We start from the raw sequence: 27,807 nt of genomic DNA on the forward strand, positions 1-27,807 counted from the left end.
CGTCTTGGGACTTGATTGCACTTAGAAAATAAACAAAGTAGTATCACTTGAGTTTTAAGAAAAATGATCCTTATTCTCATTTATAAATTTCACATAATATTGAAGAATATATTGAAATGTCAAATTTATTTCAGTCCAATCCAAAAACCCATTAGACTTTGTGGTTGCGTAATTCTAGGGGGAAAAAAAGTAATCTTTGTCAGTCCATTTGAAGTTGGCTTCCTTTTTCTTTTTCAGTTCCTCTCTGTAGTTATATGCAAAAAGATCTGGATCTTCATCACACATTTTCCTGTAGGCATTACAAAGGTTTTTAAACTGAAATAAGGACAGTTTAGTTGGATATAGAGTTGGGTCAACATCTGCCTCCATGAGCAACTGTTTGGTTTTTTCAAGGCGGTCATCTTCTGGAAATAAAATCCTGAAAGAAAACAATATTGGTAATCAATAAGGATCATCCATTGATTTTACTTCAGATTTCTCAGTTCAAATAATACTATCTTCCACAGCCGCATTATGACTCGGGGGGCATCTGCAGAACAGGTAATGCTGGGGAAAATGATAACATGTGCACTGCAACATAAGCTGTGTCCCCTTTGCATGTGTATTGTGATCTCATCTACCTAAAGGGTGAAGTTGCATTGCAATGCTTTGTCATTCTGCTGAAACAATTGGATTCTGGGAATGCTTTTGTTACGACTAATAGCAAAAGTAACGATGTAGTGGTACTCTGAAGACAGAAGCACACAGCATGCCTTTCACTAGGTTACTGCAAATGGGTGAAAAGAACAGGTACCCTCTTGCTCAAACATTCAATTAACCTGTTGCACAACTAAGAGAAATAAGTGATGTCTTCAGAGGCAGATGCCACCAGCAATCTTGCTCTGCCCTGCCTTTTATCAAATTTATTTGATCATTTTTTTAAAAATCAAATTTCTAGGTTAGATTGCCTAGACATTGGAATCTGAATACAGAGCTTTTTAATATTCATATTCTAGTGTGTTTTTCAAAACTAGGCAAAGTGTTAATACATATTATAAGTCCATGTATGATATGCCATAGGCTAAATAATAAATATCAAATTTCTGATTTAACAAAAAACAGATTCCTTCCTGACTATAAGGAACTAAGAAGCAACTATTTCAGAGAAGGACACATAACTGAATGAGGTTTGTGACATATATATCATAACATTGTTCTCTTGTCTCTAGTAAGGCAGGTTTTTTTTTTACTTTGTGTTTCCAATGGTTTGCTGAGGATTGTACCTGACTTCTCAATATATATGAAAAAGGCACACACATCAGATTTTATGCACCAGCATGATGTTACTGAGAAGACTTGGCCCTCATTGAAAAGGAACTAAGGCAATATAAGTAAGACCTTGACATTTTTTTGGTAACGTCTTCCATTCTATGACTATGAACAAAGTAGACAGTAACAGATTTAATTTAGTCATGTATGTTTGCATTGCCTCAATGTTTTTCAGCATCTGTTTTCAAGTGCCAGAATATATCAGGTAATTCTTCACTATCTGCATTCAGTCAATATATAGGTAGTCCTCGACTTATGACCACAGTTGAATCCAAAATTGCTGTTGCTAAGCTAGATAGCTGTTAAGTGAATTTTGCTCCTTTTTATGCCTTACTTGCCATAATGAATCACTGCAGTTGTTAACCTAATAACAGATATTTAAGTGAATCTGGCTTCCCCACAAACTTTGCTTGTCAGCTCATAAAAGGTGAGCCCAGGACACTGTAACCATCATAAATACATGCCAGTTGCCAAGCGTCTAAATTTTGATAATGTGTCCATGGGGATGCTACAATGGTCATAAGTGTGAAGCATATTCATAAATCACTTTTTTTCAGTGTCATTATAACTTTGAATATTCATCAAACTGTTGTTAGTCAAGAGTTACCTGTACTGTAAAAATCCACCTGAGCAGGTAAATATATTACAACTGTGTTCAAGGATTACAGATATGAAGAGAAATAAAAGAGTGCAATACAGATGAGAAAATTCCTCTAAGGAACCACATATACATGTGTGAGCCACCACCCCCCCGCCCCACTGCAGTTCTTGAAAACAAATCTTTATATGTCACTCATTTTCTTACCTTGCACCATGATGACAGAATTTTCTTCTGTACTGGAAAATACTTTGAACAACTTTTTCCACCAGCTTAAATGGCTGTTTTATTTTTGGTTCCACTAGTGGTGTAAAATGGACAAGTGTCACATCTACCTGAGTTTAAAAATATATTAATATTATTCTTACATTTACAGCAGTAAGGAGATATATTTATTATAAACTTATATACATAAATGTCATTTAAAGGAGGAGTTGCAATTCTATTGACCAATAAATCTGCAGCTTCCAAGTTCACAATGTGGGCCTCCTGCTGTTTCATAACATAAAATAAAATATGCTTTCAGGAAAATAGGAACAGATAACTGAAACAGACATTATAAAAATACTAATAAAATGAATTAACTTTTGCCATCAATTCTTCTAAATTGCAATTTCTAGATCTCTGATGCAAAAGTCCAATTAACCTATAAATTATATAATTTGATGTATCCCTTTGCTGTCATCTAATGTTTATAGATTTTTGTTGCCCAGATCTTGTAGCCCTATTATGCAGTAAACTCTTCTAGAACTAGAAAAATCTCTCTGTATTATGGGAAAAGGGAATCCTGTTTCTCATTCAATTTTCTTCTGCATGATTGAAAATTCCGAGTAGAATTATGAATTAGTGAATTTTCCTCCCTGATAGTCATACTGCATGTTTACATGAAAATAAAAATAGGCTGAAATAAAGTATGGCATCCTCAAAGAAGACCTGCATTTTTTTCATCCTGTGGAAATGCAACACAGTTTACTGTTTACTCCATGACCGAGTCTGGGTTCTCAGAACACTAGGCAAGCTGCAATGTTACTATGGAAACCAATATAGGAAATTACTGTTCACTTGTAATTGGTTGCTTTGAAATTACTGACATTATATCCTATTTTTTAGTTATGCAAATTAACAAGCTCCATTTCAATACACTGATTTTTGATAATCATAGTAGCTTTAGCATTTTATTTTGCAAATAGTTTTAGCAGAGAATAAATGTTTACTGCAAACACAAAATCAAGGTTCACCTAATTGAGAAAAAAATATTGTACGTTCTGTCAACTGTTTTAAAAATTAATGCAAATAAAACCCTGATTTTTGTTAGGCGCTGCATATGCATGTAAAATAAATAATTAAGTCTGAATTTTGTAACGTTATCAAAAAAAATAAAATCTTAAGGGACTTTCAAAGAAGAAATGGAAAACTGAAAATAGGTCCGTTAAAAGGAATCAATCACGGCAGATGACGCAGCAGAATGAAGAGCAAACTCTCTGTAATTCCTCTCCAAATAAGAAGAGGACATGACATTGCTTAAAAAATACTCCAGACAGCCGTTCCTTGCAAGAAGATTGCAAGATAGTGGTCTCCAGTGGACTGAGAGCTCTGGGAGAGGCGGCAATAGCCACCTTTTTGCTCAAACCACAGTGCCTTCAAACGGACACTAGGATCACATACCAATCACTTTTGGAAATCAATTGTTAACTGCTTTTCAGCACTGGTGAATTTCCTTCAATTGCTAGTTAGAAGAAGTTTTAAATACAAATTTAAGGGCTTACAAATTCTTTTGAAATAAGCAGCTGAACATAAGAGGGAAGCGTAATAGTCAAACTTGTAGGCAATTATCTACAGAAAATTATCCAAGTTGCACTGAGCTATCTGCAAAAACACACACACACATAAAAAAAAAGACAAAAACTGTGTGTCTATGTTATGTAGGAACTTTGTTTTCTAGATTAAAAAAATTATACACACACGTTCATGTTCTTTTTATATAAAAAACTGAAAGAATAATATGATAGTTGTATTAACCACTTCAAATTCTTCAGTGTTTCCCAAGCCCTATGTTCCTAAAGACCCACTACTGGCTTTGTTACTTCATTTTACCTCCATCCTGCCCACTTTTTACATGAAGCTGATCCCTATATCAGGGGTCTCCAACCTTGGCAACTTTAAGCCTGGTGGACTTCAACTCCCAGAATTCCTCAGTCAGCTGGCTGGGGAATTCTGGGAGTTGAAGTCTGCCAGGCTTAAAGTTGCCAAGGTTGGAGACCTCTGCTCTACATTGTTGTAATCCTCATCCTTAAAGAAATACAAATCTGTAAAATGGAGCCAACCCTTTCCAAGTAGAAGCCCATTTAAACAGTTGGACTTACTTTTGTCTTTCCCTGGAGAATCCGTACTTCCCAAAAATGTTCTGGAAGGTTCCATGGTTCTAAACCACATTTTGGAGGTGCAGCATAGGATTAAAACGTGTGTGTGTGTGTATTGCTTCCCCATTGAGTTTACTAATAGAAGCCATCACTGGTTTCTGCTTCTCAGCTTCTCCTTTCTCACTCCCCCTTAGGACTGATAGTTTAAAATTAATAACTTCCTGGGGCAGGAATTGTTTCCTTCATAATAATACACAGAGAAAGAATAAATATAATAAGTTAATTATCAAAGCCACTACACTCTTACCTTTAGCTTTAAATTTATATTAGTCCCTAGTTTCATTATATATTAAAGTTTAATGAAGTTAAACAGAAACTGAAACATTTTTCATCTTTATCTGTTTTTGGGTTAAATATTATGGTTATTACAGCTGACAGAAGATGAATTTACAATTTACCACAGGAATATAGAACCCAAGAGTATGGAGAGCTCTTCTCAGGGTGATTGAGTGAAATGGGATTTTAGCATTGAGTAGAGATTTTAATTTGCCAGTTTTAATCCTCTGCATATTGTTACTTGGTGTTGGCTTGAATGTTGTTATCAACATTTAGATAACAGTCACATATTTTTCAGATATCTACCTCTGAAATAAGAGATAATGAAAAAATGTGCTATTTAGTTTTTCCTCTCAACTTTTTACCAGGATCCTTGTGGAACTGGGAAATTCTGAAATACACAATTCCTCCTCAGGAACATGGTGAATGTAAAGGGGGATCAGAGATAGAAGAGCAAGCCATCTCAATACTATAACTCAAAATACTTAAGTCCTAGGAATATTTATTTGAAGTTAAATACCTAATGTGGTACCAGGGAGGAAAGCTGATCTGATTAAGGTGAAGATGGCTGTACAGAACTATATTATAGTCCACTGGGTAAACTTAATTGTTTCTCCCAGAAGCTGTAAGCTTTCTTAATTATGGTAAACAATTTTGAATCAACATGGAAAAGAATATTCGTGCAATTACTGGTTCTTGAAATAAGTTATTTTGATCATGGGGTATGACTAAGGGATAACTGCTCTCAATCTGCAAGCAAGAGACCTGGATGATCAATTGGATCAATCTGTCCTGCTCAGGAATGTATTTTTGAATAGTCAAGCATCTTTCTTTAGATGACAAGATATTGAAATAATTATGTTCAAACTTTGAAATGTACTAACTTTAGCATGTTTTAATGTCCTTGCAGCAGCTAAGATTGTGTCCTTATGATGAAAGACTCAATGAATCTAGAGTCCATGTGTTGTTTTACTGCACCTTTTATAAGGATTCAAGGACCTTTTTATAACTCCTTATTAGGTGAAATACCCAGGCAATTCTAACTGATATTATGCATGGCTATTCCTTGAGATCTTTGACACTGAATGTCAATGTTGAATGTGGCAAAACTTTGTTATACTGTCTGTATATAATTTTATTACAATTAGGAACTGCCTCATTTAGCAATCATTCAGTTACAATGGTGATGAAAAAGAAGGTATGACCAATTCTATGAAAAATCTTCGCAGACTTGACAATATACAGTTGCAATTTCACTTAGCGACCACTTTGATTAATGACCAAGCTGCCAGTGCCAGTTGAAGTAGTTAAATAAGATCTATACTGGCTATAAACCTGATTATATTTCGATCACCTCAGTGATGGGGTTACACTTTTACCTTTGTATTTTGTTTGAAATAGAAGCTGTTTAATTTGTTAATGTGCAGAATTTTGATGGGTGACCTTAATAAAAAAACCAACACAAAATATTTCAATTCTATGAAATTATAGATTTTTTTAAAAAAACCAAGTACAAGTTAATTCTCATCTGGTTCAATTAGATCTGTTTCCAGACAATTCTCTTAGGACTGCAAACTTACCAATCATATCAAACCTCTGAGCTATAACAATGCAAAGACAATATCAAGGATGAGCTGCTCCTTATTTTTTTGCTTAGGGAAGGACAGGAATTCATCCTTAAGAGTTACTCTGAGCTTGAAAAGTTCTGTCAAGCAGTCAATATATTATGGCTTAAACCTGCCCTAAGATCTACCCCAAGACAGGCCAATGTCAACAACTATTTGGCTTGTTCAGAATTTGTAGGCAATCAGACTAATAGGAACTGTAGAAATCATGTATAGTAGTTTTCAAAAACAACATGGAGACTTTATGCAAAGGCAAACCTGAATCCCCACTGCTTGAAGATTAATGAAACCACAATTACCACTATGTTACTGTCACTTGTTACCAGGGAAATAATCACATGCCCACCAGATGTTTGAAACAAATAGCAGCCTCCTCAATTCTGGTCAATTTAGCGATGACACTTGTAAGCCAAAACACCTGGAGAGCACCTGATTTACTGTCTCCACTGGATCACAAATCAGTGATTTCCCTTTTCCAGACAGAAAAGTCCAGACAATAAGGGAAGCTCCTATTTATCATATTGCATAATCAGCAGGTTTCCCTTGACATTTCTTTGCTTTAGAGCTTTTTCTTGTTGATTTGTCAAAACCTTTACAGCTATGCTCTGTATTTATCATATAAGCTGCAAGCACCGCTTTTTCCCACTTAACCTTTAGAGTAAGGCAAATAATTATGGTACTGTACAGAAACAATTAGAAAAGATAACAGGCTACAAGCAGCAGGTATGTGAAACTCAGCCACGTATGTATGTATGTATGTATGTATGTATCAGGTGCGGGTTTCAAAACCCGTCGCTACCGGTTTGCTTGTGGCTGCTCGCGCGCATTTGGAGAAGTGTCCGAGCAGGTGGACAGAGCCTCCTACCGCCGTCGTTACCAGTTCGCCCGATCTGGGGCGAACAGGTAGCAACCCACCACTGGCATGTTACTTTATGTATATTTCTCACAATGATTACTTAGAAGAACTTCTATCTTGCTGTGTAACCCTGGGGTTCTGAGACTGCTTGGCAATATAAAAGACCTTAATTCTGCCTTTCACTTATGGTGAAGCTCATTCTATAGTTATTTTTTTCCTATACTGTAGTGAAAAGAGTTTCTAAAAATAAAATTGGGAACCCTCCCCCCCGCCCCCCAATTTAAAATATTTGTTCTAATCCCCAAGCCAATTATTCAGTTTAGGATCTGGAAATTGTTATGTGCTTAAAACCAAGGTTTTACATGTCTTTTCTCTATAATCTCTTTTGCTTTTGTTAAGCAAAGTATTTTCTCCAATGCAGATTCATTAAACAAAGTAGCTCTTTATATTCTGGTAGATGGTACTAAGACAAGGAACAGGAAGCACTGCTGCATACGGAGCACCAGAGACTGACTTCTGGTTAATAAAATAGCCAATGCAATTTTTGATGAGGAACAGCGACATTTACACTCAAAGTAAGTTGTGTTTTTACAACTTCTGCTGCCATGGAAGCATCTTAAACCTTTCCTTTATCAGTAAGTACTGAAACTTGTTATTAGATATCTGCATTATATGGCATCTAAATATTGTTAAAACATGGGATTTTAATATTTTTATACATTTGTGTGATGTCGACATTTACTCAAAAAAGCTACTCTTTAATTCTGAGATCATGCTGCTGTTAATGTTTAAAGCTGTAAAAACTAAGCGCTCTTGAGCAACAGTAAACCATGAGGTAAAAGTGGTACCATTCAGGGCTATCACAGCTGATGAAGAGATGAAGCTGGATCTATCACATTGTGGCAGAAAATAGGACACAAGTGATGTGAGAATTTAAAACAAAAAAAAATTCCCAACAACATTGTTAATGACCATTCAGTATAAGTCACTGACAATAAGTTAAGAAAGCCAGTATAAGATTAGGACATGGAAAGCAGTGAAGCTAATTAAATTGATAAGTTCAATATGAAAAAAAATAATCATAGAGGAATGGCATTAAGTACAAAAAGAATCATTCCATTGCCAGGACTTCCAGTTTTTACTTTTCAAAATCCATAATATCTGAACTGAAATAAAATTGAAACTAATGTAAAACTGTTAATATTTATTTAATGGGAAATATTTGAAAAACTTTAAGAAGCAAAGCTGTTCATAAGAGTGTTTAATTAAAATCTGTCGCAGGGACAGATTTTATATGTTGAAAATACACATTAAGTGAAATATTGGTTTTAACATCAGGAAGGACTGCATGTTAGTTTCATTTTGGGAGTATTGTACATTGATATATGTGTGTGAAAGGTGGCAATATAAAATATGATATTTATCCATTTTTGTTCAATGCTCAGTTGACTCCTTAAGAATTTAAGGAGATCACCTTTCTTGCAGAGGTGCCCAACTTCCCAATCAAATAAATCAAGAGCACATTTAAATCTCAAATATACAGTATAAATAGGAAGTTATAGATATTTACCTAATTTATAGTGCTGTCCATCTCACGAGCAAGTGACTATGGGAGGCATACAACAAAACTGAATATCTAAAATAATTAAAAATATTAAAAATCACTATGGTTGGCTATTCTGATTAATATTGCCAACATTTCAATTCTATTTTGAATGGAATGTGTCTTAGGTTTTCAGGAACTATTTTGCTTGTCTTTAAGATAAATTTTTCTTTACCATAAATGTTTAATATGAAGATGAATTTAGTTTAAAGTTACAGGGAAAAAAAACATTTTAAATCTTGAATGTGCTCAAAAATAGCTTGATTTTCTGAAAAGGAGCAATATTAAACACAGGTCTCTGTAAATGTCAGAAGTATTCACTAAACTAAAATAATGGAAGTAGGAAAAGACTATTTGAACTCCAGCCTGAATATTCCTTGTAAAAATTGAGAAGCTATATCGATGTACATTTCAATTCAAATCCAAGACCTAATACTGCTTATAGGGCTAGAATTACATTTTTTAAAAACTTCCTCATACTGTATTACAAAACGGATTGGAAGCTTCTAAGCTGGCCAATAAGGGTACAAGTCTTTCCTTGATATTTTTTTTTTGGCACAGGACATACCTCATTTTTACATCTTACCATTTCATTTGCAGTTTCTGCCACTGTGGCTGATTATCAGCACCTCCTTGTGCTTAGTTGCTCTCACGCACTACTCATTTATAATCATGCCTCTCCAAGTGCCCGGTGTACATCTGCTCAGTCCTTTTGTAGCCTTCTCATCTGCTGCAGGGTCACGTTTAGCAAGCCATTCAGTTAGCCGTTATTTCAAATGCAAGCACCCTTGTTTGCTCATTTCTCCTGCCTTTGCCCTTGCCACTCTCTCCCCTCCTCCTATCACATACAGACAATTACAGCCTTGGCTGGGGAGCCACCAGACAGTAACACAGGTTTACAGCAACAGAAAAGAAACAAGCAGACAAAAGGTGACGGCAAATCTCATCATGGCATCGGCCGCTCTCCAGTTTTTTGCTTTCGTCCTAGCCTTGTTTGGTGTTTTTGGCGCGATCGCAGCCACCCTGTTGCCCAACTGGAAGGTGAATGCAGACACGGGCTCAAACATAATCACGGCCATCACTCAGATGCAAGGGCTCTGGATGGACTGCACATGGTACAGCACCGGGATGTTCAGCTGCACGCTGAAATATTCAATCTTGTCTCTCCCTGTTTACATCCAGGCAGCAAGGACCACCATGATTCTGTCCTGCATCCTCTCCATTTTTGGGATCTGCATCGCCATAGTGGGGATGAAGTGCACCCTCCTGGGAGGGGACAGAGAGACCAAAACCCACACGTCAGTTGCCGGTGGAGTCTTCTTTATTTTGGCAGGAATATCTGGCTTGATACCAACAGCCTGGTACACAAAAGAGATTATTTCAAAATTTCTGGACCCAACTATTCCAGAAAGCAGTAAGCATGAACCAGGAGGAGCAGTTTACGTTGGATTTATTTCGGCTGGACTTCTGCTTGCTGCAGGTGCCATCTTTGGCACTTCCTGTTTTAAGAAACAGCAGAGAGCAGGGATTTATCATAACAAGCAGCAGAACCTGCATCCAGCTGCTCGGCAAGTGGACACAGGCTACAGCTTGAAGGACTATGTGTAAATATGGTGGTGGACCTTTCTATCAAGGTTGTTTATGTAGTCTTGATTTTATAACAATGTGGTTGATGCAAGCCTTATAATTGCATTGGGGGAGGTGTTTATTTATTAAAAAAAGAAAAAGATGCTAAGAATTTAAAATAACTAACCAAGCATTTATTACTGAGACTGATTTGCAACTGGGTTATACTGAGAATAGGGGGTGGGGTATAAATATAAATCAGTTACAATAGTTCCTATCTGTCACATGCCACATTTAGCATCACCAAGTGTCTTATTTGAATAAGACTTTCTTGAATAAGAATCAGCTGAACTGATTCTGCCTTACTGGGGATTTGTGTGTGTTGTTTTTAAATGTTAGCTGCATTTCTCAATGTCAGTTTTCAACGAGTATGATAAATGGTATATCTCCAGATTTCTTTGAAAGAGTAACAGTTATCCCATCATATTTGAGGATTAGCTGTCCTCAGACTCCATGCCCCACAATAACCTGCATTCATTCTGCTTTCTTTGGAAAATGTTTACTTAAATATTTTGCCATTAATTTTAAGTGTCAAACACAACAGAACTACAAGACGTACCTATTTATATTTTCAGGACATTTTTTAAAAATCTTTTTTCCCCAAACTTGATTTCTACCAGTCTTAAATAACATACAACTTAACATAATTAAGTAAACTCTTTCAGTTGTAATTAGTAAATACTTCAGTAGTATTTAAAGATGTATGTCATCTAGCTATTACCTATACTTTATTCAAATTATTTACAAAGCAATCTTTAATCAGAATCCAAAGATTTTGGCTATTTGCCATTCAGAGATTTAGCAGGCAATAGTAAATTATTTTATAATTATTTTGTCAGCATTAGTCTTGCTTCTTTGAATCTTTTTCTTGTGTCCATCTACAAAAATGAAGATTGGTTACAAAGTAACTACTCATTTCCATTCAAGAGGAGAGATTAAATTTGAACATGTTGGCATATAACATAATATAAAGAGTAAAGTTTGGATCAAAAGCTTGAAATACATTTTGAGATACCTGTAGATTTCTATAATTCATATTTTCTAATGTCAGCAACATTAAATCACTCCACCAAAAGATTAGTTTTTTGTTTCTTACATAAGAATTACAGCATGAATTTTTAGTTAGAAAAATAAAAGGATGTGTACAGGTTTCTAAAATTATACATAATATGATAAAAACTGAGATGTAGTTTTTTTCCCCAATCAAAAACCAGAATCATGGTGGTTTGTTTTTTAAATTAAGAAATTTTCTCATAGAACAAAACACTCCCGTCACAGTACATGATAGCCAATGAATATCATCATTTTCTTCTATAAGGAAATCATTTTCTTATGAAAATGATTGCAAACAGCTCAAAAATGAATATGCTGCATTTGGGAAACTAGGAATTCATAGCAAGCATCTTAACAAATATAGATTAATAATCTAGTTATATTTTGTGTGCCAGCCATTTTATTTCTGGAAATACCATTGCTCATGTTTTAAAAAAAACTTATTAAGAACCCTGTTCAAATATTTTAACACAGCAGGCAAGCTTGCACTGCCATAATACCATGCAATCTAATTCTCTGACAAAAAACAGTTAAAGTATTCTGTCAAACTCAAACAGATTCCAAGAAAAAAGACACAAGCAAGATCAAAACAAAATAAATACTGCTTGCATAGAAATAGAGAAGAGTAACAGTTCTTAAGAAAAAAGAGTACTCTCTCTGCAGACATACCGTTTATTATCACCACCACCAATTTAACATGAAAAGAGCATTAAAAAACAGAACAGATAATAGTACTTATAGGGACTACAAGATCGTAAAAAGGGAGGTTTTATATCAGTAATCATAAGGGGAGTTTGGCACTAGCACTGTAATCTCCTTAAGAAAAGCAATTGGCAAAAATTGGTATCCATTCCCAACCCAAATGAAGAACACCAATCAATATACCAGGATAATTAATTTCAGGCCTAGTCTATTCCATTTTCTCCTGCCTTACAGATGAAAGTTAACAATCAATCATTGGCTTGGAACACATGAAAGCCAGAATGTTTCTTACAAGAGACATTCAAATATAGGATCAGGAATCTGTGGTCCCCCAGATGTTGTTAAAGTTCTCACCAGACTACTCAACATCACCAATGATGAAAGACACTGTCAAGACATCAGTATGCCATCTCACCATTCAGCTCAGTGCCATCTGCTATTCTAATCCTCTACTGAGCAACAAGATTGCAGGATTTAACCAATCTCGATCTAAACACCATAGTGGGTCCAGACCTTGTTAATATTGGGAAAATTGGGAAACATTTGGGAAATTAGCTGCAGAAGGTTGAAGAAATACCCTGAAATAAGGCAATGACAGGCCATTTCCATATTGTTGCCAAGGAATTTGACAATTCTGATATCTGCCCAATTTATTCCAAAAGTACACAGTACTTTTGTACTGTATACTTTTAAGGTACTAGCCACTTTCAAGGCTATTTATTTGTATGCCATCTCTTCACAAAGGTTTTAGGATGCTAACAATTCAACATATAATATTTCTTCAAGATTTCATAGACAGACAAGAGAAAGAATGACAAAGTAAAAAAATGAAATTAAGAGATATACAAGTTATGTGCCTGCAAATCGCACCTCCAAGCATAGCATACCCTTCTCCTGTGAAAAGAGGAATAGGTAAGCCTTTACACCTTGCCTAAAACCAAGACAGAACAATGCTGGCCAAATTTGTGGAAGTAGGAAGTTCCATAGAATAGGAGTAACTACCAAAAATACCCATTTTGGAGGGCAGACCACATGCCCATCTCGCAGAGATAGGACCTGGAAGGAGTTAACTTTATTTGATCTAGTTGGATGGGCAGTCCAGGGGTGGTATTCACTTACCTTCGCTACCGGTTCGCAAATGTGAGTGCGTGCACCTTCTGCACATGCACAGACCGTCAAATATGGGACTGATGATATCCGGGCAGAGCCTCCCTCAGCCGCCGCTACCGGTTCTCCCCAACCGGATAGAACCGGCTGAATACCACCACTGGGGCAGACACTTAGATAACCAAGTCTTGAGTTACATTGGGCCTTAACAGTGACAATCAGCAGCAAGACTCATACTTGGAAACTGTCTAGCAACCAATGCAGCCACCAAACCAGTGGATTCACCTGAAGATACTGAAATACATACATCAGTGCCTAGTCCACCAGCTGTAGCTTCTGAATGCTTATTAAGGGCAGCTCCAAGTTCTGGGAAAGTACTCCCATTGAGTCCATTTATTTCATTTTGCCTTAATGTGAGATGAAAACCTAGCTACTATAGTATGCATTTATTCAATAAACCACGGCATAAACAAATTATGACTTATACAAAAGAGGAACACAAGTATCATCAGCAATTTCTAAATTGCAATAAGGCAACAATAAAGAGGAGACATATGTAACATTACAGACAAATAATCACTATCTCTATTTTGGATATTAGAGGAAATATAATAGGACTGGGTTTTGGAACTGGTTCGGGAAAACCTTAGAAAACATTTCTTTTGGGAGTTAACATTTTACTTGAGTTGTTATTCTCAAAATCAGGACGCAGTCACCTCTAAGGAAATCTTGTCTCCACAAAGTGACACACCAAACCAAAATAGCGATTTCCCAGAGGTATGTCAACCTTTATTGTTGCCATGAATGTGTGATTTCCTACAGATCCTACAAATAATTTAACTAAGTTTGATGCTCCTTTGAGATAGCCCTACAGGGCTTTCTACTACTCAAGACCTCTTAAGAATTTTGACACATCTTTGGGGTACTTGGAATTTATCTTAACATTTTCTCACCTGTTACTTTTTCTCTTTTATTGATTTGCCTTCCTTTTGAACACTGCCTTTAAATCTTTCTCTCTTGTCTTCACTAACAATTTATCCCCTCCCCCCATTATAAATGCCTTCTTATTACTACATTTACTTTTTAGTATTTTTGGAGCTAATCCAACAACCTTCATGAATATTTGGTGAAAATAGAATATATCTGAGTCTCCATGCTAATAGCTTTGTGAATAGCTGAATGAAGCTTCAAACACTGATTTTAATGCAAAAAGAATGAACAGACTGACCTCTGGCTTTGGAACAAAAGCTTGACCTGGAATTGTGAAACCTTTGTTAACAGTGCATAGGTACTGAGACATTATAGAAAGCCTGCTTCGCTGTCTGGATGTTGTACTAGCTGTGAGTCTCTGTGGAAGAAAAATGTTTTTGTAAATGAGTGCAAGCATTAAACACAACCAAATAAAAGTGCTCTTTAGAGCAGCCTATTAACTAAAATACCGAATAGTTTACAAATCTTTTCAGTAACAGAATCATACTTATTGCTATAACAATTAATGGAAGGTCTACATTTTACTGATGTTAACATTTATCATATAAGTAAAACAAGCTTGAAGTAAAAGAAAGCAAATACAATTTTATTGCCTTTGTATTTTTATACTTTTTGGATTCAGAAAAATCATGGTAACCTAAACATAGTATTGCAATAAATTCCTCAAATATATTTGTTTGTATATTCCTGGAGCATTTGGAAACATATTTAAGAGGACCTATCTCAGAGTGTAGTTTAGAAAAATAAAAAAAATGTAAAAAGTGAAGAAAACCTTTTAATCCAGTCTATAAATCAACATGAATGTTCTATTTATTTATTTTTACTTACAAAATGTTCGTAGTAAAGCAAAGGGAATTCTAAGTCCAGGAAGGATTATATTTTAGCCTACACTGTGTTTTTGAATAGACACATTATTGTCTATTGTCTCTATACAACATGCAGATATAGCTTCATTAATGCTATAAGTCAATGGCCTATAAAGTATGTGTATTAGAATATTGATTTATGGATATGTCAATACATGAACAATTTTATCTTTATAACTTTCTGCCATAACTTTACAAGTCAGTCTAGCAACTGCTAAGTTCCAAACAAAATGCAAGCATGCATTACAATTATTATTATAAGCAAGTCTAACTTATACCAAAATAAATTGCTATTGAAAATGCTACATGACCTATCTTTGAAAAACTTCTAGAAATTTAAACTGCTGCTAAGTTAGCAGCAACAACTAGCTGGATGTTCTGAGCAGATTAATCCAATATTAGGGGATCTACAATATTGTGTTTCTGGAGTCAGTTCAAAATGCTGGTTCTTGCCTAAATCACAAGCTTGGTTCAAAATTTTTAGCAAGCATTGTTGCTGCTTAAAGTTTCTTGGCTGTCTAGCAAAAATAAAGCCTTCCCAGTGTAACACAGGGATTATGGAATGATTTCCGTGGAAAAATATGAAGTCTCAGAAAAAAAAAAAATTCTTATTGAAAGCTTACTTGGGTGACCAAGTTTGTCCATAAATATTATTTTCTCTTTCTTGAGCTAATGATTGGCCACTGTTGAATTATTACCACTGTTTATTACCACTGTTTCACTTTTCCTGAGGCTATGTTGATCTGTTTTATTGTAGATGTACTTGTGCTAAACATCTTCAATTTAAAATGGGAAGCCACTTTAAATTTTGCGAAGATATATATGATAAATTGTTTTGAAGTCTCAAAAGTGAGGCTCAATCAATATAGGCTAAATTCAGGGGTGGGTTCTACTTACCTTTACTATCGGTTTGTAATGGGGCCGTGTGCGCGCGCTCTTCTGCGCATGCACAGAAGCATTTTCATGATGTCAGGGTTAGTGGGAGGGGCCTCCCGCTGGTTTTACTACCGGTTCTATAGAACCGGTGAGAACCGGGGGCAACCCACCACTGGCTAAATTGGAACTATTACTGATTGTGATTTAGAAGCAGTGCTTTCATTGAGGCTTCCAAAATTTACTTTTTTCTTTTTTTTACCATTTTTTTCACAATTATCATAATGGTGATAATTCTGTGATCAATGGCGATTCTAAGATCCTTTTTACAAACTGCCAGCTATTTCCAGAGTTACTGTCCTATGGTAATTTGTCAAATGCATTACTAAAACCAACCTATATAGCATTTTTACTCCTTTTACAAGGAAATTCTACTACTATTATTATTAATCACACAGTCAGCCAGTGCGAGTGGCATTTTTCTGTCAACTATCAAGTCCTTACCAAGGACTTGGGATAGGCAGAAGTGGATGTTTGATGTGTGAAATCTTTACTTGGAACAGCTTCTATCCTGCAATGATCTCGGTAGTGTTACAGATATGGTCACAGGATGGAAGCTGTTCCAAGTAAGCTGCCTTCTGCAATTGTCTGATGGCGAATTTGTTCAAATTTGTTTTAATGGTGTTCAAGTGGTGCTCCAATTGTTTTGGGAATGCATCCAAGGTGCCTATTAGTATTGGTACTACCTTTGCTTGCCTTTGCCACAGTCGTTCTATTTCAATTTGTAGGTCTTTGTATTTTGTGATCGTCTCCAGTTCTTTCTCTTCTATTCTGCTGTCTCTAGGCACTGCCACACCCACTATCCAGACTTGTTTGTCTTTCTTATTGATAATTGTTAAGTCTGGGGTGTTATAGGTGCCAAACAGGTGCCTATCTGTTTGAATTCTATGTCTTAGAGCAATTTAACTTCTTCATTTTCTATGACTTTCTGTATTTTATGGTCCCACCACTTCTTGCTTGCAGGCAAATGATGTTTCTTGCTGCTTTGTCATGCCGCTGCTTGTAGTCAGTCTGTGTGATTGTCTTGCAGCAGCTTACCAGGTAGTCCACTGTTTCTTCAGCTTCTTTGCACAGGCGGCACTTATTGTCTGTTGCTGTCTTCTCAATTCTGGCTTTGTATGCATTTGTTTTTAAGGCTTGGTCTTGTGCAGCCAGAATTAGTCCCTTAGGACTTTCTTCAACTTTCTTGCTCTTAGCCATTGGCAGGTCTTGTTATTATTTGCTTTAGATATACACTGAATCCACACTGAGAACTAAAAGCAATGGATAGGAAGACCAAAAAAATAATGACAATGAATCATACCGTTCATCCTCACAGCAACATTGACAGTCTCTACCTATGAAGGCAAATAGGTGAGCATGGAATGTTGCAAGTACATCAGATGATTGAGGAAGAAAAAAGGGCTTTGAAAGAATATCTGAAGGACAATGAAGATGCACTAAAGTTAGTATGCCAGGAAGGCTTATTGACTACTGGAGAAACCAAACTGGCCTACAAGAAAGACCATGAAGGCATAGGAAGATAAAGCACTACATGGCCAGTACATCATGATGATGATGATGATAATGAAAAATTAGATAAAGTTAATCTGGCAAGATTTATTCTTCAGAAATCCATATTAATGTTTGGTGATTATCACACTGTTTTAAAGATGTTTACACACTGACTTTTTTTAATAATTTGCTTTAAAAAACTTTCCACAAATTGACTTGTAAAATTGGCCTACATTTTCCCAAATTCTTTTTTTCAGCTTTCAGCTTTTTGAAGATATGGACATTGTCTCTCCTTTAGTCACCAGGCACATTAGGCATTCTACAGAATTATTCGAACATAATGAGTAGATGTTCAAACACACATCAGCAAATTGTTTTAATTTCCTATCGAATATAATTCATGCGATTCTAGCAATGTGAACTTGTTTAAATGCAAAAATAAAGTCAGGTAATAGGAAGCTCAAACTTCAATCCTGCTCTTCATGGGGGCCAAGTGAAACATATTTCTTGTTGCAGAAGATGAAACAATTGAAGAACTGAGTACTTCTTCCTTTTCTCCGTTAATTTTGCCATCTTTATAACCATCTGGGATATTGGTATTTTTAACTTCCTGTAAGACTGAACATATTTGTTGTTCTTTGGCTTTCTTTGCAACCTCAGTTCACTGTGGCCTTTAGCTTTCCTGACACCATGTCTACAATTCTCTGTTACTGTTAGTCCTATAAAGTAGACCAGACTAAGAAACCAATGCCATATATGTCTAAAGCTAGTTATATGGAACATCTATAATGACAGAATCTTCCAAATCTTGCTTCCCCCTCCCTCACTTTATCTCCATATGAACTAGGGAGGGGCTTTTCTCCAATTAGTTTCTTGGAGTGGACTTTAGCCACAATTATCTGAATATTGCTTTTCTTCCTGCCTTTCAAGGCTATTTCCTATATCTTCTACAGCTACAAGTAGTAGTTGCTTAATGACAACTCTATTGCTAGGTGATGTGGTTGTTAAGCAAGGAATTATATGATCATGACTTGCAATGTTACTGCACCTTCTCCATTGACTGTTAGAAACCAGCTATGAAACATGCAAATGGACATCACATGACTGTGGGTCACTGATGGTCTTAAATGCCTACCAGTTGTGAAGGCCTGAATCTCGATCACATGCTGTAATGGCCATAAGTGCAAGCACCAGTCATGAAGTTACTTTCTTCAGCACTAGTGTAACTTTGAATGGTCGCTAAACAGAGCAGTCTTTAAGCAAGGCTGTACTTCATGGAATGTGATAACAAAAAATAACAATAACAACACCACCAAGTCCAAAATTTTAAAAAATTAAAACAGGAACAATAATTATTGATCTATGTAAAAGATAATCAAATTGACATGGGTGTGTTGGGAAAAGTCAGGTCTTGAAAAATAATTTTAAAAATAAAATAAAAATAGTAATATAGTAATAGAAAATCAGATATATCTAAAACCTTTAGATATGTCTAAGACATGAAACCTTCTCCCTTACTTCCATCAGACTAAGAGAGGTCATTAAAAATAACCTTAATGTAGTGATTGGTTTATATAGTCCTTGAAGCACACCAACTACTATTAAGAAGGGTTTAAAGATTAGAAAGACCTCTGCAATAACTCTGAAGACAAATTTATTCTAGTATCATAATTGTGTCACTGATTTTATGTTACATCAGTCTTATCACTTAATATAAGAAACTTACCAACTGTGCTATTTTGCCTCCCATTTGAACTACATTATATGCAAAAACACTATAATTTTCATGTCACATATGAGAAAACTTGAAAGCATGTACAGCTGGCTCTTGCTATATAAAGCAGACGGCATTTATATTCTTAAGTCTTTCCTTTTTCGCCTAAATGCCAAGAGGCTGTTCTTCCCCTTTTCCAACCTGGTTAGCTCTAAAATCATCATCCATCAGCCATACCACTAAGCTTAGAATAGCAGCTCACATACCAATTATTTCAGAAAACTGAACTGAAATGCCAGAAACTACAGGAACCAAGTTTTGATAAAAGGGCTTTGTCTCCCTACCGTGCCATCTGCAGAGGTTGGCACTGATGATCACTAAAACTCAACTAGAACATTAGGAAAGAAACAGAACATTTGCAATACACATTACAAAAGGCACACTTAAAAAAAGATTCAGGACCCCATCTTACTGGGACAGAACTTTTTGTTATAGAAATAGATTTCCAGGACTGAATTAGTTAGGGAGGAAGAAATCGGTTCAGATGTGTGTTAAAATGCTCCAGCTGAGAGATTCTTCTGAAATGCTCCTATTTTTCAGCCACATTTCTGGCATCAATTCAAAGAATTCTCAACAGCAGTTTTTTTCCCCATTTTCCACAGCACTGTCTTGTTAGGGGAAGGGGACAGAAAAAAACCCTCCCTCCTTACTGATTCAAAACCCTATTTACCCAGAACTGTGAACTAATGTAAGTACAGGTAGTCCTCGACATACAACAGTTCATTTTGTGACCCTTGAAAGTTACAACGGCACTGAAAAAAGTGACTTATGACCATTTTTCACACTTAAGAGAGTTGTAGCATCCCCATGGTCACATGACCAAAATTCAGATGCTTGGCAAGTGGTTCATATTTATGACGGTTGCAGTGTCCTGGAGTCAGCTTTTGTGACCTTCCGACAAGCAAAACCAATGGGAAATCCAGATTCACTTAACAACCATGTTACTAATTTAACAAATGTAACAATTCACTTAACAACTATGGCAAGAAAAGTTGTAAAATGAGACGAACTCACTTAACAAATGTTTCACATAGCAACATAAATTTTGGACTCAATTGTAGTTATAACTCAAGGATTACCTGTATCAGCTCTACCCTTTATGCCATGATTATCTTCATCAGAAAACATTCCTTTATTGGTGCCTTGTTTTGTGTAGCATGTTTAAAGTGTGTAAAACCATCCAATGTCACAAAATCATTTTGACCATTCCTATACATAAAATTCAATGAAATTTTCCTCACAGGGTTAAAATAGAATAATGTACAGCCAAGGCTAATAACTGTGTTGCTATTATGAATGCCTATTGATGCATAATTAAAATTTATGTTGTGCTGATGGTCAGTTCAAATACAGGTAGTCCTCGATTTACAACCATTCATTTAGCAACTGGTCAAAGTTACCATGACATTGAAAAAAATGACTTATGACTGGTCCTTGCAATTACAATTGTCATAGCATCCTCACAGTCATGTGATCAAAATTTGGGCGCTTGGCAACCAGCATGGATTTTCAACAACTGCAACATTCTGGGGGTCATGTGATTGCCACTTATGACCTTCCCAGCCAGCTTCCGCCAAGCAGTCACTGGGGGAAGCTGCATTCACTTAAGTACTACATGATTTATTTAACTATGCAATGATTTACTTAACAACTGTGGCAAAAAAAGGTCCTAAAATTGGGTGCAACTCACTTAACAACTACAGTCCCTTGGAAACAAAATTCTGGTCCTAATTATGGCTAAAAGCCAAGCCTACTTGTATAATGATGAAGAAATGATGAAATTCATGTCATGATAATCACAACACAAATTCAAATAACTTTTTGAACTTTCATCCCAATACAAGTACATTAATATGAGTATATTAATTATATTATTAGTAGCATGACGCAGGTTTTGTCATTTCCTGCCCTTTCAGTTACCTATTATAGTCCTGTTTTATGAAAGCTAGTTGGTTGACTTTGAGCCAGTACCTCTCTCTCTGCCCAATCTATCTCACAATGTTGCTGATGTGGAGATGCTGATGTAGGAGGCGGAAGGAACAGTAGGTATACTAACCGACTTATTGATAAAAATAATAAAGGCAGGAAATAAATAAATAAAAACCAATGATAACCACTAGCTTTGGAGCTCTCAATGTGTTGCAACCGTGGAATTACCTCCAGTTTATGCATTTCCAGTCAAATATGCAGTTGTCACATGCATACCCTACTGTCTTGAAGGGATCTTCTACCATCCCTAGAGAAAACTGCAGATACACAGAACTTGCAGGTTGAAGAGAATCAGTCCTACTGCTACAGACAGCCGATAACAAAATTTATTTAAACACACTCTATATGGTTAAGTAATGATCCATTCTCTAAGCCAGCAAATGTATTATTGCTTCCCCATTATACAACTGGACCAAACTACAAGAACAAATTAAACTTAATAATTCTTAATGTACCAATTGCTGATATTTATTGTTAAATAACTATATAATAATTCAATAAAACAAACTCACCTCTGCAACTTCTTTCTGAAAAGTCAGGGTCATCCGTATCCTACCATAACTAAAAGGCCCATCTCGATTAGATATATTCTCAAGCCACTGGATTATTAGTGGAGTTGAGACACTGAAAGGGAGGTTTCCAATAATATGTATGTCTGGATGATCTATAAAAGACAAAAATCAAAACACAAATATATTTGCTTGATCATAAGCCTTAATCAGAATCAAGGGTCAATATATTAAATTCTATTAATTAATAAACACTACTTTTAATATATATTCCAATATAATATGACACATTTTTTAAATCTAAAAGATCATTCTCAGGTTCCAAATTTTTAATTAATTTATCATAATATAAAATACAGAAATACAAAGAAAAATCAGAATAATGGGAAAAAGGGGGAGGAGAACGGAAAGAGGAAAAAGTGTAGGATAAAAGGGAAAAGAAATAAAAAAAACACTGACTTTCTATTTTTTTTGGTATGGTAGAATAAGCTAATAACATACCTCAACTTTTTATTTTTACATAATAATATATACTAGCCATTTCTATAACAACAAATCTATTTAATCAGCAAAACCCAAAACCAATATTTCATTTCCCCCCACCTCAAGCACAAAGTCCAGAAGCGGTTTCCAAATAGAAACAAAATTAATTGCACTTTTCTTTACTCAAAACTGTCAATTTAGCCATCTCTGCCAACTCTTATCAACTTTTTCAGCCATTTGTCTGTTGTGAGAATCAAAGTATCCTTCCTTTTGTATGCAGAGTATTCTTGCTGTTGTCAGCATATATAACACCAAAGTTCCTAATTATTTTCAAGTTCCCTGTTTTAATCTTTATATTAAATTATGAATACATAATCAGAGAATTACTAAAACCAGAGAATTACTAAATCATTCTAAAATTAAACAATTTTGTGCATAATATTAAACTGCCATGAACCTATGATTAATTGTCTCCTATTTTGCTCTGTCTTCAGAACAGAAGATATAGTTTTAATTATTCTTTTCTGTTACATGGGTATCACAAGCAGGAAGGTAGAAATTCTTCTAACAACTTTTAGATTTATTTAAAAGGCATAACACTGAATCTTTTGCAGATCTGAGCAACATATCTATGACTGAATGGAATTCAACATCCTTAACCTTAGAGCAGTAAAACAGTTAGTGAAAGAGAATGTCTGCGCTGCCTTATTTGCAAGGATAGAGATTTTGGTCATATGGGATCCCTGTCATTTTTCTCCCAAGGGTTTCCAACATTAATTCTCTTCTCAAACTGAATTTTCCTTCAAATAGGTCTCTTGAATCCTGTATCTAGGTTTTGACCTCATGTTTGGCATTTAACCTATCCAAATGTGCAGAGTCTCTGCATCAATAGCTTAAAAGGCTTTGACAGGAACTCAAGAGTTAATTGCTGTTGTAGGCACAATTTATGAAGGCAATATTCAGGTATGTCTTTGAGTTTTAGTAACGGATGACTTCTTGATAAATGTCCTAGACCGGGGGGGGGGTGTCAAACTGGTGGCCCACAGGCCAGATGCATCATGTGCAGGCCACACCCACCCCAATTCCACAAAGGCAAAAAATGTTGCAGTACATCACGTGACATCATGTGATGTGATCAAGCTTGACATTCATGTCTAGACCTATAAATAGCATTTGTTCTAATCTCAGATAACAAGCAGACATGCTACTTAAGCACCCCGGAATGAATGTTAAAACATGACTCTGAATAGTATTTAAGTTGCTAGTGAAATTCATTGCCAGATTTGTGATCTACACAATACTTGGTGTGAAACTTTAGAATTTATTAACTTGATAATACCAATCACTTGTCTTGCACTAATGTGCCCTTAGCTGTGCTTAGGGAAAAATGTATCTATCACAGGGATCATTACAGATTACTGGCAAAATTAAGAAATAGAACATACAAATTAACTTCCAGTCTTATCACTATAATCTCATGTAGTGTAATCTCATGTAGTGAATTCATTTTAATAAATGTTCTGAATATTTGTATTTGTAGCATACTGACCATCTTCCCAGTTCTTTGAAAGATGTTTAGGAAAAGCTTCATTGAATGTATATGTTAAAATATCCTCATTGACAATACGGACTTTTCCTGGAGCTGCTTCTGACAGTAACTGAGATTTTTGAAAAAAGAAAAAAATATTAAAAAGCTATTTAATTACGTTTGAAAAACCTAAAAATTGAAATTTTTTTAACATCTGTAATGCAAGAATTTGTACATTTGAGATTCTATTTGTTATACCAAACATCATCAAATGTGTCAAAAGGAGAGCTAAATAAATGCTAACCTGCACGTATACAAGAGTATACAAAGGCAACAATATTGCAATTATTAATTTTAAGTTTAAAATCATAATTTGTTTCCTGTAAAAAACTGAAGCAGAATTAACTTAAGTGATTCTAAATTCAAACTTGTTTCTATCATTTTAAGCCTATTTATTACCTTCTGACAGGCAATTTTAAATAGTTCCCCTCATTGATGAACAACTCCAAATATTCCATTTACTTTAGAGCAGGGGTGTCAAATTAACGTCGTCACATGATGTATTGCAACTTTTTCCCCCTTCGCCAAACCAGGCGTGGGTGTGGCCAGCACATGACGCATCCGGCCCGCAGGCTGCAAGTTTGACAGCCCTGCTTTAGAGAAACAGGTCTTTTGAAACAATATGGGAGATAACTTGAGGGACAATAAGGATGCAGAAATCAATACAACAGTTGAATTATAATATGCTATCAATTGAATTCCAAACAGTTCAATGTAGATTTTTAAATAATAGAAATTAGGAATTAGTTCAAATGTGTATAACAATTGACTATTCTGATTGGGAAAAATTGGTATTTTGCCTAATGCCTCTGGAGAACATTATTTGGAGAAGGCTGATTTCCACAAGTCACATTCTGAGTGAACATTTATTTTCTGTATTAATTTTTCTCTATCTCAGAGAGTCTGTTTCTCCCTCTCCTAAAAGCTTGCTTTATTATCTACTTCAGACATCATCAGTTTCTTAACCATGATCCAGGCTTCAGGAGTGTGCATCATGTAGATTGGTCTTTCTTTTTTCCTCTCTTATCTTTGTAATTTACTACAGAATTTTTTGGAAAATAAGAGTTAATATTGACTCAGCAACTGCCATTTCAAATCTGCCATGATATCCAATTAGGAACAATTATGTTTATATATAAACAAGGTTACCTTTGCCCATCTGTCTGTCTATCTTATATAACCACCCATGTTACACAAAGTGGCTCTAAGCAACATACAATAAAATAAACAGTTAACAATTAAAATAAAAACTGGATGATAAAAGGAAAAGTATCAGAATATTATACAAGATGAGCTGATGAAGGAGCTCCTCACTGGCAGGGGATCCCAAGTCTTGCTGAAAAAGCCACTTAAAAGAGATTTCCAGAAGATCACAAGGGTCAGGACCAACTTCACGTATATATTAGTATAACTAGTTATTAAAATGTAATACAATTTAACCTGTAAAAAGGTAATTATCAACAGTAGCATTTTGGAAAAATTTGGGTACCTGGAGTCCTGGAATAAAACGAGAATCTTTCTCAATTAATAACAAGTCTGCAACACCAGAATTTAAGATGGATCTACTGATTCCTCCTGGCCCAGGGCCTACTTCACACACATATACATCCTTCAGATTGCCAGCAGTCTTTACTATCTTATCTGCAAAAAAAGAGCATACAATAGTGACAGTTTTGGTTTCACAAGCACAGAACACCTAAAGTAGGGGTGCCAAACTCGCAGCCTGCAGGCTGGATGTCACATGCTGGCCATGCCCACCCCCGTTTTAGCGAATGGGGAAAAAATCGTGATACATCATGCGATGACCCCTGACTTAAAGTAAACAATGTTATCACTTCAAAATAGTCATTCATCATTGCATCATTAAATCAAGTAAACGGGACAAATTAATGTACAGTACAGCACAGCTAGTGAAAATTACGATAATTTACATTTGCTTGGTCTTCAGATTATACATTTACTATGATAATATTACAAAGGTACAAATGTTTTTTGCCTCCAAAAGTTAGTTCATTCTTTTGAGTACAGCATTGATAAGTTAAAAGTTAAGAAGTGGTATGTATGCCCTCCCACAATTTGAAATTTTTGGGGGGGGTCATATTAACAATGCAGATTATTTTGTTGCTTATTTATTTTTATTTATTTATTTATTTTATTCAATTTGTATACCGCCCTTCTCCTAGTGGACTCAGGGCAGTGCATAGCCAAAACTAAAACACATACCAATACAAAATTTAAAATTATTAAAAGAATTACATACTTTGGCCCCAAATTTAAAACAATTCGAATTAAAACCCATTGACAAATTAAAAGCTAAAAAACTAAAAAAGACTAAAAGCGGGGGTGGGTTTCACGCCAGCCCTGCTTGATGGAAAAGAAAAGTTTTCAGGGCACGGCGAAAGACCCGGAGATCCGATATCCTTCGTATCTCCGGGGGCAAATCGTGCCAGAGGGCAGGAGCTGCTGCAGAGAAGGCCCTCCCCCTGGGGGTCACCAGCCGACATTGCCTGGCTGATGGCACCCTGAGGAGTCCCTCTCTGTGGGAGCGTACTGGTCGGTGGGAGACTATCGGCGGCAGAAGGTGGTCCCGCAAATACCCAAGTCCTATGCCATGGAGCGCTTTAAAGGTGGTAACCAACACCTTGAAGCGCACCCGGAAGACCACTGGAAGCCAATGCAGCTCACGCAGGAGAGGTGTCACCCCTCGCTCCCATAATCCCCCGCGCGGCCGCATTCTGCACCAGTTGGAGCCTCCGGGTGCTCCTCAAGGGGAGGCCCAGGTAGAGAGCATTGCAGTAGTCCAGGTGGGAGACAATCAAATGGATTAATTCAGGTAAAGAAACCGGAATAACAAAATATAGCACAGATAATTTACTTCTATGGGCACTCTTTAAATATTCATATTCAGAAAAGACAAAAAGTTAATTTTTCTTTATTTGTGTTCATTTCATTCATATCCATGTCTATATTTATACCTGCTATCTTGTATGTTTGACAAACTAATAAATACAAATACAAGTTATGGTGGTTATTACGAAAAAAACATAAGCAAAGGCCGAATTTTTTATTTCCTATCCAAAATCTGAATGGAAAGCCAATTCTAGAAAATGAATTAGAAAGAAGAAACGAGCAAATGTAAAACGAGCGTCATTTCGCAGGTACAAATCATGTGACGGTCATACTTTCACTTTTGCGTCAAAAAAAAAAATAATAATCCAAGAAAGGAAAAATATTTTTTTTAAAAAGGGTGGGGGGGGGGAGGAGATACATAAAAACCTATATTCTGTATTGAGTTGTGTGATTTAATGCACATTTTCTACACCATCTAATTCGCTATGTCCCGCCACTTTTGCCAACTGGAAAAACATTCAATCAACTGAGATTTAAAAAGACAGGTATCTCAGTCTCTACCGACCCGGTGCTTCCCAAATGGTTGGACTACAACTCCCATCGTCCCCGCCCAGGACAGGAATGATGGAAAGGGTATTCCAGCGTATCTAAGAGAACCTAAGTTGGTGGAGGGGAAATATATATATGTATATATATGTTCCAATATATATATTGGAACATTTTTCTCAGATCAGCAAAGCAGCCATCGCCCTTCCAAAGATGAACCTCCGTTAACACCCAGGACGCCAGAAGCGCCGCGAACGGCCAACCTGTGAGGCGCAGATCCAACAGAAAATTCTGAGACAATTCCTTCGTAGCTTTCAGTTTAAACAATTTGATGATCTCTCCAATGGTAGGAAGGACCGGCAGGCGGAAAGTAGCCACCTTCCCCGAGGCCGCCATTTGCCGAGCGCGGCGTTCGGCTGTTTAACCCTCGCCTCAGAGACCCAGAACGCCCTTGCGCGAGGCGAAAGCATTGTGGGCCGGCTGACTACAAAGAGCGCCTGCTCAACCGACGGCGCAGGCGGACTTCGTAGCCTCCAATGCTTTCCCTTCGGAGGACCCCAGAGAGTCAGGCAGAGCTCCTCCTCCTCCCCCCCCCCCCCACGGGCTTTCTG

At 36.2% G+C, this 27,807-nt stretch overlaps 1 protein-coding gene across 3 annotated transcripts; it reads right to left on the bottom strand.

Annotated features, from left to right (window-relative positions):
• Positions 1 to 107: 107 nt before the first annotated feature.
• TFB1M (transcription factor B1, mitochondrial) lies at positions 108 to 27,807 on the bottom strand. 3 transcript variants are annotated; one of them, XR_015731431.1, is made up of 9 exons: positions 27,460 to 27,775; positions 25,290 to 25,441; positions 23,762 to 23,870; positions 21,733 to 21,884; positions 14,403 to 14,522; positions 9,273 to 10,044; positions 8,654 to 8,719; positions 2,114 to 2,241; positions 108 to 418 (listed from the first exon to the last, which is right to left on the bottom strand). XR_015731431.1 is itself a non-coding variant. In XM_034428594.3 (7 exons), exons 1-7 carry the CDS (start codon positions 27,590 to 27,592, stop codon positions 175 to 177), a joined length of 1,038 nt encoding a protein of 345 aa, XP_034284485.2. In that variant the 5' UTR covers positions 27,593 to 27,807; the 3' UTR covers positions 108 to 174. The 3 variants fall into 3 exon arrangements, 1 of the variants encoding a protein (XP_034284485.2); XR_015731430.1 differs by having other exon boundaries at positions 8,654 to 10,044; XM_034428594.3 differs by lacking the exons at positions 8,654 to 8,719; positions 9,273 to 10,044 and having other exon boundaries at positions 27,460 to 27,807.

The sequence above is a fragment of the Pantherophis guttatus genome, chromosome 1 (genome assembly GCF_059756535.1).
Source record: "Pantherophis guttatus breed Tessera chromosome 1, ASM5975653v1, whole genome shotgun sequence".
Taxonomy (NCBI): Eukaryota; Metazoa; Chordata; class Lepidosauria; order Squamata; family Colubridae; genus Pantherophis; species Pantherophis guttatus.

What these genes read in the sequence shown, in the direction of transcription:
- TFB1M (XM_034428594.3), bottom strand. Translation starts at nt 27,592, where the DNA reads ATGGCGGCCTCGGGGAAGGTGGCTACTTTCCGCCTGCCGGTCCTTCCT. An exon ending in TTCAGAAAGAAGTTGCAGAG is followed by an intron (nt 14,523 to 21,732) that starts GTGAGTTTGTTT and finishes TTTCTTCCACAG; the next exon opens with AGACTCACAGCTAGTACAAC. An exon ending in CTTTTGTTCCAAAGCCAGAG is followed by an intron (nt 2,242 to 14,402) that starts GTCAGTCTGTTC and finishes TTTTAAACTCAG; the next exon opens with GTAGATGTGACACTTGTCCA.